The 17672-nt window shown below is 38.4% G+C and overlaps 1 protein-coding gene across 16 annotated transcripts in view; it reads left to right on the top strand.

Moving 5' to 3' along the window:
- The window catches only part of RFX3 (regulatory factor X3), a 263930-nt gene extending 246701 nt beyond the window's left edge, over positions 1–17229 (top strand). For all 16 annotated transcript variants that reach the window (XM_070590686.1, XM_008543896.2, XM_008543874.2 and 13 more), the window contains 2 exons: positions 6492–6534; positions 10272–17229. In XM_070590686.1, coding sequence (XP_070446787.1) covers positions 6492–6534; positions 10272–10510 — 282 coding nt within the window. In that variant the 3' untranslated portion in view covers positions 10511–17229. The remainder of the gene's footprint in view (positions 1–6491; positions 6535–10271) is intronic.
- The last annotated feature ends 443 nt before the right edge of the window (positions 17230–17672 follow it).

Genomic DNA, 17672 nt, shown 5'->3' with positions numbered 1-17672 from the left:
AAATGAATCCATGCCTGTATACTACCCCACCCCACCCCCAGTGAAGAACACAAAACAGACACAATTAGGAAAAAACTACTATGTTCTAAACAGCTTAATCTGGAGGGTGTATTTCCTCCAGTACTAGGGAAAAAAATTGAAGTCAAATGGTTTTACTCAGATGAATGTGACAGTTTTTAAAAGATAGCTTAGATATATGTGGTAGGCAGTATAAGGGGCCCCCAAAGATGTCTATATCTTAATCCCTGGGACCTGTGAGTATGTTAGGTTACAGATGGAATTAAGGTTACTGATTAACTAACCTTAAAATAAGGAGATTTTCCTGGATTATCTGGATGAGCCCAGTGTGATCACAAGGGTCCTTAAAAGTGGAAGAGAGAGGCAGAAGAGTCAGTGTCAGAGTGCTGCAGCAGGAGAAAGACTTGACCTGACATTGCTGGCTCTGAAGATGGAAGGGGCCTCCCCAAGAATTGTGGGCAGCCTCTAGAAGCTGGAAAGGGAAAGAAGAAATTCTCCCTTAGAACCTTCAGAGAGGAACGCAACCCTGCCAACACCTTGATTTTAGCTCAGTGAGACCCATTTTGGAATTCTGACCTCCAGAATTAGAAAATAATAAGTTCGTGCTGTTTTAGCCACTAAGTGTGTGGCAGTTTGTTAGAGCAGCAATAGGAAACTATTACGATATGAAAGCTCTCTTACTCCAAATGAAGCCAGTTATTACTGGTGGAAAGTACACTCTTCCTCCAGTATATTACTTTTTCTTATTTCCTCCTCTCCTCAACATACATACTCTGTCATTTCTCCATTGATGACTCCACCTGAAAGCCATCCTCATCTGGAACTACTTCCCAATTGCTTTTCCCAGTGGAGAATTTATGCTTTTGGACTATCTCCTGGCATCTTCACCTACCGTCCATATTGAAACAAACTTCCCATTAGGAAGGCTTGTCCCATCTGAATTCCTACCACGTGTCACCTTTTTCCCAGTCCCTTTTCTTGCAACCTTCCGTGTAGTCTTTCCCTGCGTCCTAGGCTTCTTCCTTCTTGACCTGCTGATTTGCACAATTAAACACGAGCCTTCGTCTGTCTCTGTCTATGCACGCAAGCCTCCATAGAAAAGAGAGGACTATTACTCTTCCAGCTGACTTCCGTCTTTAAAAGTTGACCCCTGTTTCTTTCCTTGTGACCTTCATCAGTTGATGCCCATGTGCCTGAGCTGTGCCAGCTCTTAAAGCCTCCGGTTCCATATCTTTCACACCTTCCTTAAAGACAAAATCTTCCACTCCCTTCACTTTTTGTGAACTGGAGCAGAACTTCTATGGTTTACAAGCTCTTCTTCTAGCCAGGGGTCAGCCCATCATCTGTTTTTGTAAATAAAGTTTTATTGGAACACGGTCACACCCATTCGTTTACCTATTGTCTGTGGCTATTTTTGCACTACAGTGACAGAGTTGAGTAATTGCAACGGGACTATAAAGCCTGAAGTATTTACTATGTGACCCTCTACTGAAAAAAGTCTGCCAACCCCTGTTCTAGGCTATACACTTTCATATTTCAATGCCACTAGGTAAATCAGTTTGCTTCTGTGTGTGAGTGTGGTAGCTTAGTTAACATCATGATTTTAGACTTGGACAAGCTGATATCTCAGTAAACAAATAGAACATGTGTGTGAGTATGTACGTGTGTGAGAGATTCTGTCTACCTGTGTATCTATAAATCTGGATATACTAACAGAGAGATTTTCTAGTAAGAAGCCTTTTCTATAGGAAATGTTTACCTGACTGCCCAAGAGGATGTGGTTATGATTACTCACTAATCCTTTCTCCCTGGAAGGGGGTGAACTCTTCCAGCAGAGAAAGTGTCCCTACAGGTGAAGTTTTCATCACAGTCTCCGAACTCTTTCCTGCTATCCCCCACTTCTGTCCCCAGTCTTTGCTTGTGGACCCCCTGTGGATCCCCGCCTGTTTGCTGGCTGGGCTCCCTGACTTCCTCTGCATCGTTTCAGTTTCCAAGCATTACAGTACAAGCTTGCCTCCCTCACTGAAAAGTTTGCTGCCACTGAATCTCCTGTGCAGTGGTCTCTCCGGTGCACCGTGGGCTGCATTCTTCCTCTCATGGCGCCTGTGCAGTGGTCTCTCCGGTGCACCGTGGGCTGCATTCTTCCTCTCATGGCGCCTGTGCAGGTATTAGGCCTCGAAGTCCTGTGATCAACTACTCCTTATCTGCTTGGCCACAAGTCAGGGTCACAGTCACCGTCTCTCTCAAAGATCCTGTCCGTGGTTGCACTGGCCATGCTGCCCAGTTGCTACTGCTGACTAGTTGCCCATTTACACTTCATGGCCATTACTAGTCTCATCATGAATTTATGGTCTGACAGACTCCCACTGGCTGTCTTGACCACATGTTTTTTTAGTCTGCTGTTGTCCAGGAAGGCACTCATTATTATGAGCCCTTTTAAGGACCTGGGGGAAATGGTTTCTAGGATAGGAGGTCTTTCTTCTTGAAAACAAGAGAAGTGCTCTCTTTACGTTCCATTCTGTTTTTACTTCAGAAACTTATCTATCTGGCTGACAGAAGGTTAATTCCTACATACATCAAAGGCCATATGCTTTCTAACCCCAGAGCACATTTTAAATCCCTTAATTTATATTCCTTCCTCCATGTGTGGAACATACATGCTTTCTCTCCCTCTCCCGCTGCCTCTCCCACACTCCTAAACTGGGGGTCAGACTCTCTGGTCTCGAATCTAACACTGCCGTATTTCCTATATAATGTTAGACAAATCAATTCATTGCTTTCAATAGCTGTTAGAGTAAATCCAAGCTCGCTACCTTGCCAAATTCATTAGTTTTTTCTGAGGCTTAAATGAGGAAGCAACTTCATTCATTTGCTGTTTATTCAGCCTTTACTATTTATCAGGTGCAGGACTCGATTAAGGGGTACATTAATGAAGAGGACAAACAGGGTCCCTGCCCTCATGGCACTGGCTGGCATTAGGGTTGGGAAGACAGATATTAGAGGAGGAAACAAGTTATTACATGTTGTGGTAGGTGCTTTGAAGGAAGTGGTGAGAAGGACAGCGGAAGAGATCCTGAGGTGGGGCTGTGAGGAAAAGCCTCCCTGAGGAAGTGATCCTTGAGGTCATAACATCTGAGAGGAAGCCTACCATATCCGGGCACACGGGAGTACTTCGTGAGCTGTGAGAGGTCACCCAATGAGTAGCAGCCCCTCCAGGCCCCTGTGCAGCAGGGAAGTTAGAAAACAACACCATTTTCCAATTGCTGGAGCTATGACCTTACAGTAATCTCTGTCCTTTCTTACGAACCTCCGTATTTTTCATCCAAATCGTTTATCTCTTCCTCCTCTTCTGTTTCTGGTTTGTGCCGGCCTGATCTAGGCGCTTGCTGTGTGTCCCCTGTGTGTGATGCTGTCTTCCTTGTGCCCACTCTCAGGCTTCCCGGCACCATTGGCATCCTGCCTTCCTGCGGCTGTCACCTGCTGCTCACTCCAAAGCCCCCTGCACTGGGTTCCCTGTCTGAGAACTCTGTTTCTAAAACCTTCCTGAGGGTTTCCTCTGTTGCCTCATTTTCTGGCTGAACTACCTATCCTTCATAATGTAAGCAACTTCTGATACCTCCAGAAAGGGAATATTTCCAGGTTAATCTGACTGGACCTGGCTGGCACGGTGCCCAGCACGTAGCTGGCTCTCAATAAATCTTTACTGGATAATGAGTGAATGAACTGACTCTCCTAGCTGTACTCAGTCTATCTATAGGATAAAGTGGTTTTTCCTGAATCACATGTGTATTCTTTCCTCACATGTAAAATGCATGTAAAAACCTTTATCTTCTGCTGTGTCGGATATCAAAATCTTACCTCTTATTCACAAGATTTTTATTTTAACTCTACTCTGTTTGCTGTACATGTGGAACTGTCGTTGATCCCAGAGACACCTGGAGTGTTGACAGTGTCTCTGAGATTCTTCTGTACGGTGCATAGCCGCAGGCACGTAGCACTTAGTATGCAAATGTTTATTTACTAATGATAATAACAGTCACTGAGATTTCCTGTTGCTTTGGTTTTTATTTTCAGCCTCCTGAATAATCAGTTGTATTCTTTCAGATTAAGCAGAAACTGTCAAAGAAAAATCTTTGTACTAAGGAAGTTGTCGTATTTTCAGAGTTAGGTAGAAAGTTAAAGCAGTGTTTCATTTGAAGAAAATTTTCAAATATGTCCAGAGTTTGGTTTTAGCCACTTCATGTGATATTATTTATCACCAATGGCAATAATAATTTAGTCTCAAACAGCTCTTGAAGAGTTTTCAAAAACAAGTGGAATATTCATTTTTTATAGGTATAGAGGTATATTTAGACTCATCGCTGCCAACTTGTTTCCAGAATTATTTCTTTTTTTTTTTTTTTTTTAAAAGATTTTATTTTTTTCCTTTTTCTCCCCAAAGCCCCCTGGTACATAGTTGTATATTCTTCGTTGTGGGTCCTTCTAGTTGTGGCATATGGGACGCTGCCTCAGCGTGGTCTGATGAGCAGTGCCATGTCCGTGCCCAGGATTCAAACCAATGAAACACTGGGCCGCCTGCAGTGGAGCTCATGAACTTAACCACTCGGCCACGGGGCCAGCCCCTCCAGAGTTATTTCTTAAGTGTTCTTAAGTATTCACTTAAAAGAAATAAAAATCTCATTGTCTTGTGTCAGAGGTAACTTATAAATGATCCTTCTGCGTTGGGCGTTCTCTGTTTATAGTTCTAAAATGTTTAAATAATACCAAAAATAGAGTCTCACTGGTTTTTTGTTGCTTATGTTATATTCTTTAATTCAAGAAATCCTACATAATTTAAACTGTAATTTTTATTTAGACTAATAAAAAGTTCTGACCCATGTGATCAGGAACAACTTCAAAACAGCAGCTCAGTATTTATGAATTTGCATTTGAGACCCAATGGGATATAACTGTAAAGTAATGGGACCATCTTTCAAACAGACTTGCTGGGAGTTACATATCCAGGAGGCCCGTGTCCCCTTCACAGCAGTCACTTGTGAAAGCGGCATATTTATTCCAGTAATGCTGCCATAGCTTAAAATGTTGTGGAATGCCTCTTTTAAAACTACCTCTGAGCTGCTAAGAAATACTAAAGAGTAAAATGACATATTACTTTGAATATGTTGAATTGTGGCAGAGGTGAATTTGATTTGGTGAGTAGTCAGAAATCACCGCAGGACCAAGTATGATGAATAAAATTGGGAGTGTTGTTTGGAGTCACAATTGGATGTAAGATAACAAGGTGGGTTTTCTTGAATGACACATAAACTGACTCTTCAAACTGATTATCAAGGAGGAATTCCAGAACCTTGGACCTTGGAGTAAATGTATAAGCTCCCAAGGTAGCTACTATGAAGAACAATACACATTTAGGAAAAAGAAAGAAAAATGTGTGTATGTTTGCAAAATAAAATCAGTTTTATTACTTTATAGACATACTTTGTAGATGAAAAAAATACTCCTATCATGGAACTCTTTATAAGCAAACTTCTGAATGTAAGTAGAATTTCTGTCTCACTCTTTCCTAAGCCTGTTGAGAAATCTGAATTTCTAATAATGACTTATTCTGAATCTTCAGCTTTAAAAAAAATAAGGTTTACCATTTAAAAAGTGAATGCTTTGGGGTTTCACTTCACTTTTTTCCAATTGGCTTGTTACCTCTGCTTTTCAGTTTTTTATTTAGTGTATCCATCTTTGTTCACTCTCAAAATCTATTTTCTCACTTTAAAAATATCACCAAGTACTTCAACCCAGGTAGAAAATAGAGTCTAAACTGAGGGTTATTAACTGTCCCATAGTGTTTTAAGCTCATTTTTGTTATTAGTAATGATCAGATGCCTTTCCTTTTTAAAGTGGGACCCTATTATCTTGGTGAATAAGAACATCAAATTACAAGAAGAGAAGGCTCAAAGATTTTGTAAAAATAAATACTGTCAACTTTGGGGCTCCTATTATGTTTTTCATTTCTACTAATAAAAGCTTTAAAAACAGATTTCAACCCAGTGGCTGGCCCATGTTTCTCGAATGTAGACTCCAGGGGGACTCATGCAGGGCGCATGGGAGCAGAGCTGGTGCATCCCTCTTCATCACGGCTTTCCCAAATGCATTCCACCACATCCATCTTCAGCCAGCCAGCCAGGCCCCTATTTCTTCACTGCTAAGTTGAAATAATAAAAAGTAAAATGGAGCGTGGAAGGCAGAGAAAATTATCCTTTTGCAAAGAGGCTAAGACAGCTAAATTGTGACACAATTTAAACTGTTCAAATTCGACAAGTTTGATTGGAAAATTATGTGACCCGTGTAGTTAGAGATCAAAATGGTCACTAGTTTACAGTTTTAAAAAGTCATAATGTGGTGTTTTTACCGAAGATTGATAGAACATTATTTTATTCTGCCTGGTAGTAACGGTTGCACAAATGGCTATTGTTTTGCAGTTTGGTGATTTAAATGCTGTGTCTCCTGGAAATCTGGATAAAGGTAAGCACTGAAAGTAATGTACATTTTTAAGAACTTTTGTTGACTAAGAAATTCTCCTATAGAAAACTGTGGTTTAGTGTGTGTGTCTACAGCACTCTGATTTTGTGGAAATGGCATAGTCCTAGATGAATATGACAGTTACGTCTTTTGGAATCCTTCATTATTTCTCCATTTCTATGCCTTCCTTATGTGAGGTATACTAGATGCAAGAATTAAATTTAAATGCAGTTCCAAGCTCTTCTTCACTGTTTGCCTGCAGTTTATTACAAGTAACAAGAAATTATTTCTGCCCATCACCAGAGTCCTGGAGAAAAGTGATCAAATTGGGCCACATATTTTTATTCAAGGCCCTCTTGGCAAGAAAAAAGATTCCTCAGCCTACCTACCTCATCAATTCACACTTCTCAGTGGAGAAAGAACTCAGAGATAGCAATGAAGTTTACTGTAAAAGCAACATCAATAGTGGGATAGATAAAAAGGATAACGTATATAATTCTTAACTTTTAATACCACCCTTGCCACTCTAATATAAGAACATGACATATATTCCTGAAGAAAATGGTGATCTACAAAACTCCACAGTAAGAGGAATAGGGCTTGGGAGGAGTGAGGTTGGAATAGCACACACAGACAGAAACAATCCTGATAAAATACCAGCTCAGTTTAAAATAACGAGCACTGCAGAAAATATAACCCTTTCTTAAAAAAAAAAAACACCAAAAAAGTGAAGCTATCTTGAGGTTTTTAAGCACTGAGTTCTGGAGGGAGGGACAAAATGCACAGACTGGAGAAAGCTACACAATTAGCCCTTCTGGGACAGAGCCAAAGCCAGAGGGGAAACTGAGGCAAGAGGAAGTGCTTGGGGAATTGGTACATGAGGTGCACTGTTCTCTGGAGTGTCTTGTACTAGGGTACTCGGTGGTCAGCTTCTGTGCCTCCTTGGTGGTGGAAATCATTGATGTGCTGGGAAAGTCCTGAATCAGCATCACCCCCACATTAAACTCCTGTCAGTCTCTATTTACCAATTGTGCCTGTGTTTAATTCCTGTTTTAGTAATATGCGTAATAGCAAAACAGGAAAAGTAGAAAATGGTAGCCCAAAAATATTGTTGCTGCACATATATACTCTATAGGAGCAACCAAATAACAGTCAAAAAGTTAATCAGTGATGATACTAATTTGTAATTTCAGAGCAAGCAAGGTGGCACTTGAAACCCATGTCCCACATGAGGCACTGACACCAAAGCCTCCTAACCCAAATTTGGGTCTTTCATCCCTGCGTGCCCAGCAGGAGTGTTGCTACTTGGCCAAACACTGAATGGCAGCCAGTCTTTGTAAAGTGCTGAACCAAAACAGAGCTTCAGGAAACTCCAGTAGCACCTAACTTTAGTTTTTGTGCACCAGATTTCCCTCACCTCGAGTAGATCTCTAGGAAATATCTTTGAGTCTTTCTAGGAGCATCAGATATCTATGGAATTGCATTAATTTGCCCTTGGGAACTGGAGAAAGGGCTTGCTTTTATGGATTGCCCCCTAACCGTCCAGAGGAGCCCTGCCACCCACGAGCGGACCTAAAGAGAAGTGGCCTGAAGCACTTAGGTTGGTTTGTTCAGTCCATTGTCCCATTGTGCTTCCACCCACAGCAGGGGAGCTGAAAGGACTTTCTCCACTCTCTCTCCACTCGCCCACCTGCTTGAAATGATGTTTTTCCTTTGAGTGCTGCCTCTTTTATGTTCACACTGTTTCTCAGGCACAGAAACGTTGGTAGAGAGGGAGCCGAGAGCAGTTTAATTTTTCTTCACCTTCTTGATGTGGCCCTACTGGCTCCTTCACGCCCAGACCTGATGCTTCTTGAAATGTAGCCAAACTGGCATATGCAGGGCCGAATGCATGAAATCTTCAAGAGTGTTTTGTGGGCTGTTTCCACAAAATGAGAATTTTAATTTTTTTCCTGACAATAAAATATTAGCTCTATATAAAAATTTCAGTAATACAGAGAATTAGAAACTATAGAAAGTGAAACTTCGTAGTCACAACCCTAAGAGACTACCACCATGAAGAATTTAGTGTGAGCATCCTTCCAGACATTTTTTTTATCCTACCTTCTTGATGAAGCAGATGTCTTCCAAGTGCATCTCTCTCCCTGTGGCCCACCAGCCCTTTGAATATGCTTGTCCTGACAAACTCTAATGTTATCATCAAGACCATTTTCCAGAGGCAAAAAGATAACCAGATAAAGTAGATGAGCCAGCACAATTTTTGCCTCGTCTAAGAGCATTCCGTGTTTGTCAATAATAATGCATTACAAACATCATTTCTAGTCAATACATCTAATCTCAGCCTTTTTAATCACACATACCATTTCTCAGGAGATGTCACTCCTGGCAGCTGCTCACTACACAGCTGTATGTGGAGGCCCTGGTACTTCTCACTTTTCTCTGGAACCATCTTTGCCCAAATTGATAATAAGAAAAGAAAAGTCAAGAGGCCCATTTGTGTGGAGAGCTGCATTAGCAGGAACTTCTGCTGTAGGTGTGCCCCAAAGGGGAAAACTAGACTCAGTGCTCCTTAGAAAGATTCCAACTTAATCTGACTGATGAGATGCTTGTTACACACCCACTGTACGTGATATGCCATAGAAGAGGATATAGTGGTGGTCTGATTCCCGTTTATATAAGTCACTGTCACGTCAGAAATCTAACAATAAGTAGAGACATATTTTAGTTATAGATGAGGTATTTGATGTAATTATACGTTTATCCTTTTTTTGGTAAACAATAAAACATGCTGAAGTAGAAAGATTTTTAAGGCAGAAATATATTCCTCCTTGTTTAAAAATTATCACTCCTGGAGAGGTATTCCCTGCACTCTTTTGAGGAGACTCTTGCAGAGGATAGGAGTAAAGCTGTGTGTGAGCATTTTCTCTCTCTCCTTTTGAATTTTAACAGTGCGTGCTGGAAAAAATTAAATAGTATTCCATTATAGTGACGTCTTAGTTAATACAAAATGTATTAAAATTTGGAGGTAACAGTGACTATTTAATACGTTTAATTTCCAGAAATGAATACTAGCTATTAACAGTGAGTATCAGTGTTGCCAGAAATGGAAATTCATCGTGCATTTTTAATCTGATACTACTGCCTCAGTCTTCATAATGTTTTTGTAATAAAAATTAAAGGCCTATTTAGCGTTACAATCTGCAGCATTCATGTGCACCAAAAAGTCTGTCGAGCAGCCCCTGCTTATACATGCTGTGGCTGTTGTGTGAACCAACATGGGTCTCACCGACATTAACATCAGCACAGAAGAAATTTATGTCTAGTGTAGAGTTTTGGAGGAGACTGAAAATTTTTTCTTTCTTTTTTCTTAGTTAGCATTTTTCAGTACAATACATTCCCCAAAAGCCAGCACCATGTACCAAAGTGACTACTTTCTGATGACACAAATTATGCCGATACTTAGGAAATTCTAAAGGTCTTCTTAAAAGAAGTTAAAGATATCAATCACAAACTAGCCAAAAATAAATTACCTTTGCTATGTTTGAAAGAATTGTAGATGCTTTAATAGAGCACTGACACAAGTAAAAGCTGCTGAAAGGAAAACCTACAAGCTTTGTCCCCCGACAAGAACGAAGAAGTTGCTTTCTTAATGTATTGTATTAGTGTTTCTAAAGCATGTGTTGATTGCTGTTTTCCAGTTTGTCTTCTGGTAATAATCTTGATGGTTTTTGTTTGTGCAGATGAAGGCAGTGAAGTGGAAAGTGAAATGGATGAAGAACTAGATGACTCTTCAGAGCCTCAAGCCAAAAGAGAGAAGACCGAGCTGACCCCGGCGTTTCCAGTGGGCTGTATGCAGCCTGTTCTGGAGAGCAGTGTGCAGCCAAGCCTCCTGAATCCCATTCACAGCGAGCACATCGTCACGAGTACTCAGACTATCAGACAGTGCAGCGCCACAGGAAATACCTACACTGCAGTCTAAAGAATATTAAAGCATATTTTTCCAGCTAACGTTAACCCTGTTGATATTGGGCTTAAGTTGAAAATTTAATAAGCCTGAAGGTCGACTGTTGTCAAATTCTATCTGTGCTGAACATTACCTTTTTGGAGTTGTGAAATGGAATGGGTGTATGTATTTTGCCAGGTCTTTTTTTTTTTTTTAACATAAACAAATTATTTGCCTCTTAATAATGTCCCCCCCCCCTTAGTTTCAGGTGTCAAGAAGGATTTTTACAACACTTAATGTCGATGTTTTTGTTTTCTTATAATTAAAAAGTAATTTACTTTTTTTGTAGCTTAAAATATTTTATTGTTGATTGTTAGTCTTGGTGTATGATTTCATGTGTAAGTTTTTAATTAGATGCACTTCTGTGAAATATCAAAAGAAATGAATTTCTTTGATTTACACTGGAGGCATGCCCATTTGGCAGCAGATGCATCCAATTTGCTTTTGAAAGGTGCTTTTCATTGGACAGAACCACAAGACACTATTTTGATACCATTTTGGAGTATGGAGAGAATACAGAGCATTTTTATTATAGTGCTAGAGGGTTGGGAAGGCCATCTATTTTTCTCTGAAGAAAAATTGAGCTGTGCATTTATCAGTTCAGAGTAAATGACAGAATTGCAAGAGATTATGCTAATATGTACATAATTTGTGTACATAATTATTAAACCATGTTAATGCAAGCTTCCGTTAAACATTGAATTTTAACTGTTATTTACTTACCACTTCCTCTGTTTGAAGACTACTGATTCTGTATTTGGGACCACTGCACAGATGCATTCTGCTGTTGAGTGGGGCTGTTATAGTAGATACTGAAGCTGAAAAAATGACTTGACTTTTTTTTTTTTAAGTGTACATGCTACTTATGCTGAGCTGGACATACAGGAAACCATTCCATTTGGATGACTTTCTTTTATTCCAGGTCTTTTTCCTAATAGTAGTTCAATATGCTGCTATTATAAAAGAAAATTTATAGAATGCAAGGAATGTAGCAACCTGCATATCGTTATTTCCTTCAAAAATATTTCCTGGTTTCTAAAGTAAGTGGATTTAAATTTTAAACAGAACCTGAAGGCAGTGTAACTGGCACACCGCTCTGTTGCTTATCCCCGATTCTGTAGGATTTGGATAGGTGGCTGGATGGACCCGTGCCATTGAAGAATGTACATCAGGGATCATCGTACCTCGGCTATTACATGGTGCCTTAAAACAGAACTGAAGCTAAGGTTTAGTAAGGCTTATTTTGTTCATGTGAATTCCTCTTCAATCCATTTGACAAGGTGTGCCTGTCATTTTCAGATTCCCGAAGTAAGGACAGGTTACATGTTCTTCAAAGGAAATTGAGGGCAAACAAAGCGAAACAAAAAGATGAAAATCACTTCCCCTCTTTGAGTGACTGCGAACCTATTTTTTGTGCTTAGAGCTAATATTACTTGATTACAAACCAGATTGCTTAAGGGTGTGGAATAGCAGGCTAGTTTTAATTACCAACTTGTTACATAAAATCATGTATGTTTTAGACCATTCTTATCTAGTTATATTTAAGAAAGTTAACAAAATAAGCAGGTACTTATCGAAGTGCATCTTTTCAGTCTAAATGTTGTCTGTGTGTCTCGGTGTCTGTGTGTCCACATGCACACACGAGTGCCTGTGGGCAGGAGTCAGCTACAAAGTCCGACGGTGAGATCCTAGAGAGGATACACCCATCCCCGTTTTAATTTACATGAAAAGCCAAGGTTCTTTTAAGCACTCAAATTATTAACAAAAACCAGGCACATCCATTCATTTAAATAGTCGTAAAATAAAAGCTAATCAGCAAAAATAAATACACAAGCCAAAAAAAAGGGAAAGCACAAAATGATTTACAGATTATTAATGAGGCCTATATTAGACTCAAGATGTTTATCTTTCCGGTTTTATTGGGGTGAGGGGTGGGGGGGTGGAAAGAAGAGGGCGAGCCAGTCTGTGAAGTTAAAAATACCAAATGGCTTATTGGGTGATATGCAGGATACTTCAACTGCTGTTGCTTGATTGCCTTAGACTGCTCAAATAACTAAGATCAACAGAGTTTCTTAAACTTTGAATGTTTTAGATGTAATTTTTAAAATTGATTCAAATTTTGTATTATACAATTCATTCATATATTTGAAAGTCGTCACTAGCATCCTAGCATAACCTTCATATCATTTAAATGATTATCCCCCTTTTTGCTCCCAAAAGGCGATGAATTTGCACCATCACACACAAAAAAAGGCAAACAAACAAAACACCTTAAGCTGCGAAGACCATGTATCTACTTCATTGTGCATTAGGACACGTTTACAGGTAAAATTAAAATCAGAAAGTGGGAAAAACACTCTTCATTCTGACTCTCAATTTTTTCACTTGCCTATCCCTGTCCACCACCCCCAGAACTATACTGTATCTGTATTGGACCAAATGTATTTGCTGGTTTCATCTTGTTTATTGAACGATTTTAAATGTATTTATTATCACTGTTTAATGTTGGATATATTTGTATCGTTAGAGGAATCTGATAATAATGGGCAAATTTAGATTGATGAAAGTTAGGGATTGGGGACCCTCCAGGATTCAACATTTCTTCCAATTGTTCGTGGTTTGTTCTAAATTAGGACAGATTAGGAGTTAAATATTGTTACATTTCAACTTGACTCACTAAAAATCTTCTGATCTCCTTTATGAACACAGTTAGGAACGTTAGTTCTTTGTGACGAGGGTAGATAGTTCTGACTGACAGAAAAAAATAACAGCTACGATCTATGCTACTTGCAGTTCTTTGTAATCCACAGTAAGACACATGTGCGTATCCAGTCACACACAAACATCCTAGCTGATTTTGAGTTTGAGTTGTAAAATATATTAGAAAATAAAAACATAATTTATACATTTGAGCAAATTGGAGCAATCACATTTATTGCATTTATTGAACATTTTCTTTCCATTTTTTTCATTCATTGAAACTGTGACTTTTCTAAATCACATTAGACACCAATACTCTCAGAGTAAATTTATTGACAAGTGACAAGCACACATTTTAAGGACTTATTAATATTTCTTGGCAGTGTAATCAAACACTTGTCATGAAAAATATCTGCATAGACCAAGTACTACACTTTGAGTGAGGAAAAATGTAAGGAAGGTATGTTGGCTATTTTTAATTTTCAGAAAGATATTTCCATGTAGTAGGATTGAGTATCGTGGGCATAGTTTGATCTTCACATACACTTTGAGAATCATACCCAAAAGATTTGCATTCGTGAAGCCAGGGAACAATAGGGTGAAATGGGTGAACCATCTCCTTGGAACACAGGGCCCAAATTTTAAAATTTTTCTTTGAGTATCAAGTGGCTGGTCACTTTTTTCAGGATTCTCATCCAAACTGTGTTTGGACTGACTGTATAAGTCTTACTGCCTTTTCAGAAATCTGCTTTCCTTTTTGTGCTTTTTCTTGTACTGTATAGCACGGTTCATGCACCTCTCTTTAGATGGTGTACTTTAAAAACAAAAGTAAATTTTAGAAAATGGTTTTAACACTGCATACCTAAAATTAGTGTGCAACATTGACTGCCTTTGATTTGTAGTAGACGAGTAAAAATGAGCGCGTTCTTGTAGAATGCTGTCAGAGTCGTTCAGGAATGAATACGGTTTCGTGACCGTAATCAGGAACCTTTGTACATGAATGCACTCTCGAGAAGTGCTAAACGTGATGCATTTTCAAATTTTAAAAAAATTCTTCATATGATATATTTGAAATGTCTAAAATAATGCTGTGCTTGAAACATTAGTGTAAAAGGAAGAAAATGTGTGTCACTGTGATGTTGGTCCTCCCTGTGTGGACACAAGTAGAAAGTAAAAAACTTCGGCAAGTCACCTTTGTGTACAACTTGAGGCAGTGGTTAGGTACAACAAATTGACCTTTGTTATAACTTCCCCTCCCCCGAATCCTTGGTGAGAAAATAACAGCCATTGAAACATTGCAATCAGAACTGGTGATTTGTATGAATCCCATCAGAACATGGGGGAGAGGGGTTGACATGCAGTGCTATTGACAATTGGGCTTGTCACTAGATCAGATCAACCTCCATGTATATGGTTAGAACAGATCAATTAATGGAATCCTAGTATTTCTGCAAGTTTGGTGATTTTTTTAAAAACCGGAATAGAAGCATTAATTCAGTGCTTTGTTCTAGTATTAGAAAACCCCTTTGATGTAATGCCTTGTATTAACCCTTTGAGCATTGTAAGATATACAATGGGGGACAAAAGCCTTTCAGATCATTTATTTAGACTTAGACCGGTAAAATATACTCTATATCCAAATGTCTAATTATGCTGTTTTTTTAAAGGGGGGGTAGGAAGAGAAAGTGTTTCCACGCTGGACACTTGCATTTTATATACAACTCTTAATTTTCTTCAAGAGGGCTTGATATATTTATTCCCAAATATTCACTGCCATCTAAGTAAGTGTGCTGTTTACAGAAAAAAACAAATCAACTTTTCTAGCATCACATCATGACTCTAGAAAAGGAGGACAAACACATGGGCCTGTAGACCCATGTCATAACTGATCTGCACATTGAAAGTACCTAGATTGCCTTTAAAAGGTATGATAAAGAAAGGGTTACATTTCTTTCTCTTTTTTTTTTTCCAAAACAAAACAAAAGATCTCGTTTATTTAGCTTTAGAAAGTACAATTGTAAGTGAAGCCTTAGGAAGAAACGAGTTCAAGTGGATAAAGAAAAGCTGAACTCTTCGAGGGCAGGTAAGCTATCTGGAGTTAGATCTCTCATCAAATACTGTTTGGGAATTTCATACAGGGCATAATTTTATCTATGCTCCAAAACTTTAATACTTTGTCAAAAAATTCTACATTGATAGAATGGAGAGCAAAGCACTTGATTTTAAGCTCATCTGTCAGGAGATGCTATGACTACTGCTTCTGATACCTGTAAATGCCAGTCTGCTGACACAATTGCTGACTTTGCTCAAGGGACGCTCTCCGAGCATTGACCCCTCTGTCCCCTGCGTGATGGAACAGGAGAGCAGTGTCATCTGCAGATGCGCTTGCGCTGCCCTGGCCCGGCGCTCGTGAGAGTGTAACCTATTCCGATGTCTGGTGAAAGGACATCCATAGCATAGTGCAAGTTTGCCGTCAACGTTGCTTTTTTTAGGCAGTTTAGGAAGTCAAACCATGCAAATTACTCATGTGTTAACATGCAATACTCAAAGGGTTTTAATTTAACTCTCTTCTTTTGAATTCTTCATGATGATTTACTGTAAATGCTTCTCAGTTTGCATGCCTTGATCATTGCTGCTAGTGATTTTATGTGCCAGTAGACCTGAGTTTAGTTTACCAATTTTACTTAAATAGTAAAAGCCACTTACAAAGTGACTGCCTAGGATTTTTTTTCTTTTGTTTGAAGTAATTGGTAATACGTCTTATTTTCAGAAACGTGTTTTGTCTCTTCTTTCATTTGGTTCTGGTATTTGATTCTTTTCTTTCCCCTCTTTCCTTTGTTTTTTAAATAAATTATGATCTTGGAATTGGAAGCCCTGAGTAATGAAATCTTTGGTAAGAATTGTTCATGTAGCTCAATAATGAGGACCACAAATCTTTGTTAGAAGAATTATGATTCTGGGGAGGAAAGAAGAAAAGAAAAACTCCCATTGACTGCTGATAACCAAGTAAATTTTTCCTTCAGTGAATTAATAGTTTTGAACAAATGATTGCTTTGTTTTAACCTGCTAAACACAATTTTAAACGACCCAATAAAGGAGGTATTGAATTGTATTCATTTAAAAAAACATCTTTTGTACCAAAGCAAATTTTTTTCTCTACTCATCTCCATCATCGATTGGGACCTATGGTGGTGACCAATGCATTGGTTACAGAAACTTAAGTGAGTGCCTTGAGAACACTTGGAAATTTGTGCCTGGGGTGGTAAACGTTTAATTAGGTTAATTGTAGTGCTTACCAATCAGTAATTCCACTATCACTCAGGGCTTTCGTACCTTCTAGGTAAAACTTCTTTCATTGTGTTTTTTTAAAATACTGTATTTTTTTTTAAGTGCCATCATTTAAATTTCACTTAGTAAGTGGCAGATTACATTATTCAGTCCCACAAGCACAGAAACATAGTAACACTAGGAGATATTGGAACATTTATTTTACAATCGACTGAATATATTATGTAAATGAGGTAAGCAACTTTTGTAGAGATTGTATGTGTGAGATAATGTAATGTTCTTTTCCAGTTTTTGGACTACAGTTGAATAAACTTTTTAATTATTTAAAAACATCTTTACCGAATAACATGTGATGGTTTTTTGTATAATGTATTTGATTTTGTAAATACGTATTTCCTGATGTGATTTTTGTGAGAAATGCTAAATCTTTTAGTATATCATGTCCTCTCAAAATTGGCAGGAGCTAAATAATAGTTTGTGGGCGATTTGTATTGTGTACTGTACAATAACTGGGGAACTTTTATAATTATAAAAATATATATTAACTTTTAGTGTGTTGTTTAAACAAATGACTGGAACATACTAAAGATATTAGTAGGATTTTTCTGAATATTTCAGACTTGAACTCAGGCTAGCTTTCTTGTGTTTTTCAAAACAAAATGGTGTCTTGTCTTTTAAAATCAATAAATTTGTTTCCTTGTTACAAATACATTTGAAATGGCTTGATTTTTTCCCCCTCAAATCATTGCCAGGAAGCTTATATTACACTGCCTCATCTAGAGGGTAGTCTCTTGTGCCATCCACTAGCGTAGAAACAAAATTAAGTTGTTTTCCTCTTTTGTGTCAAATGAAATTGGCAATATTTACACATGAACAGCACAAAAAGAGAAAACAAAATTATAAGCCCAGCAGGGTACAAATCTTACCCTCAAAGAAAATTAGTGATTGAGTGCTGTTTAATTTCAGAAGCTGTCAACATTTCCATTGTAAATCCAGATTTTTGGATGTTCATAATGTGTTTGTTTTAAGTCACTTCACATTGATATTTGGCGCCCAAGTTTCTTGCTTAGATTGAAATAGCTTATTAAAATTTGTTTTAATACACTTAAGAAAATATCCTGCCCCAATTTTTTCTTCTTTAAATAATGTA

This window comes from Equus przewalskii, chromosome 22 (assembly GCF_037783145.1).
Source record: "Equus przewalskii isolate Varuska chromosome 22, EquPr2, whole genome shotgun sequence".
Classification (NCBI taxonomy): Eukaryota; Metazoa; Chordata; class Mammalia; order Perissodactyla; family Equidae; genus Equus; species Equus przewalskii.
The sequence above is the reverse complement of the archived record's forward strand: the minus strand, read 5'-3'. Positions and strand labels throughout refer to the sequence as shown.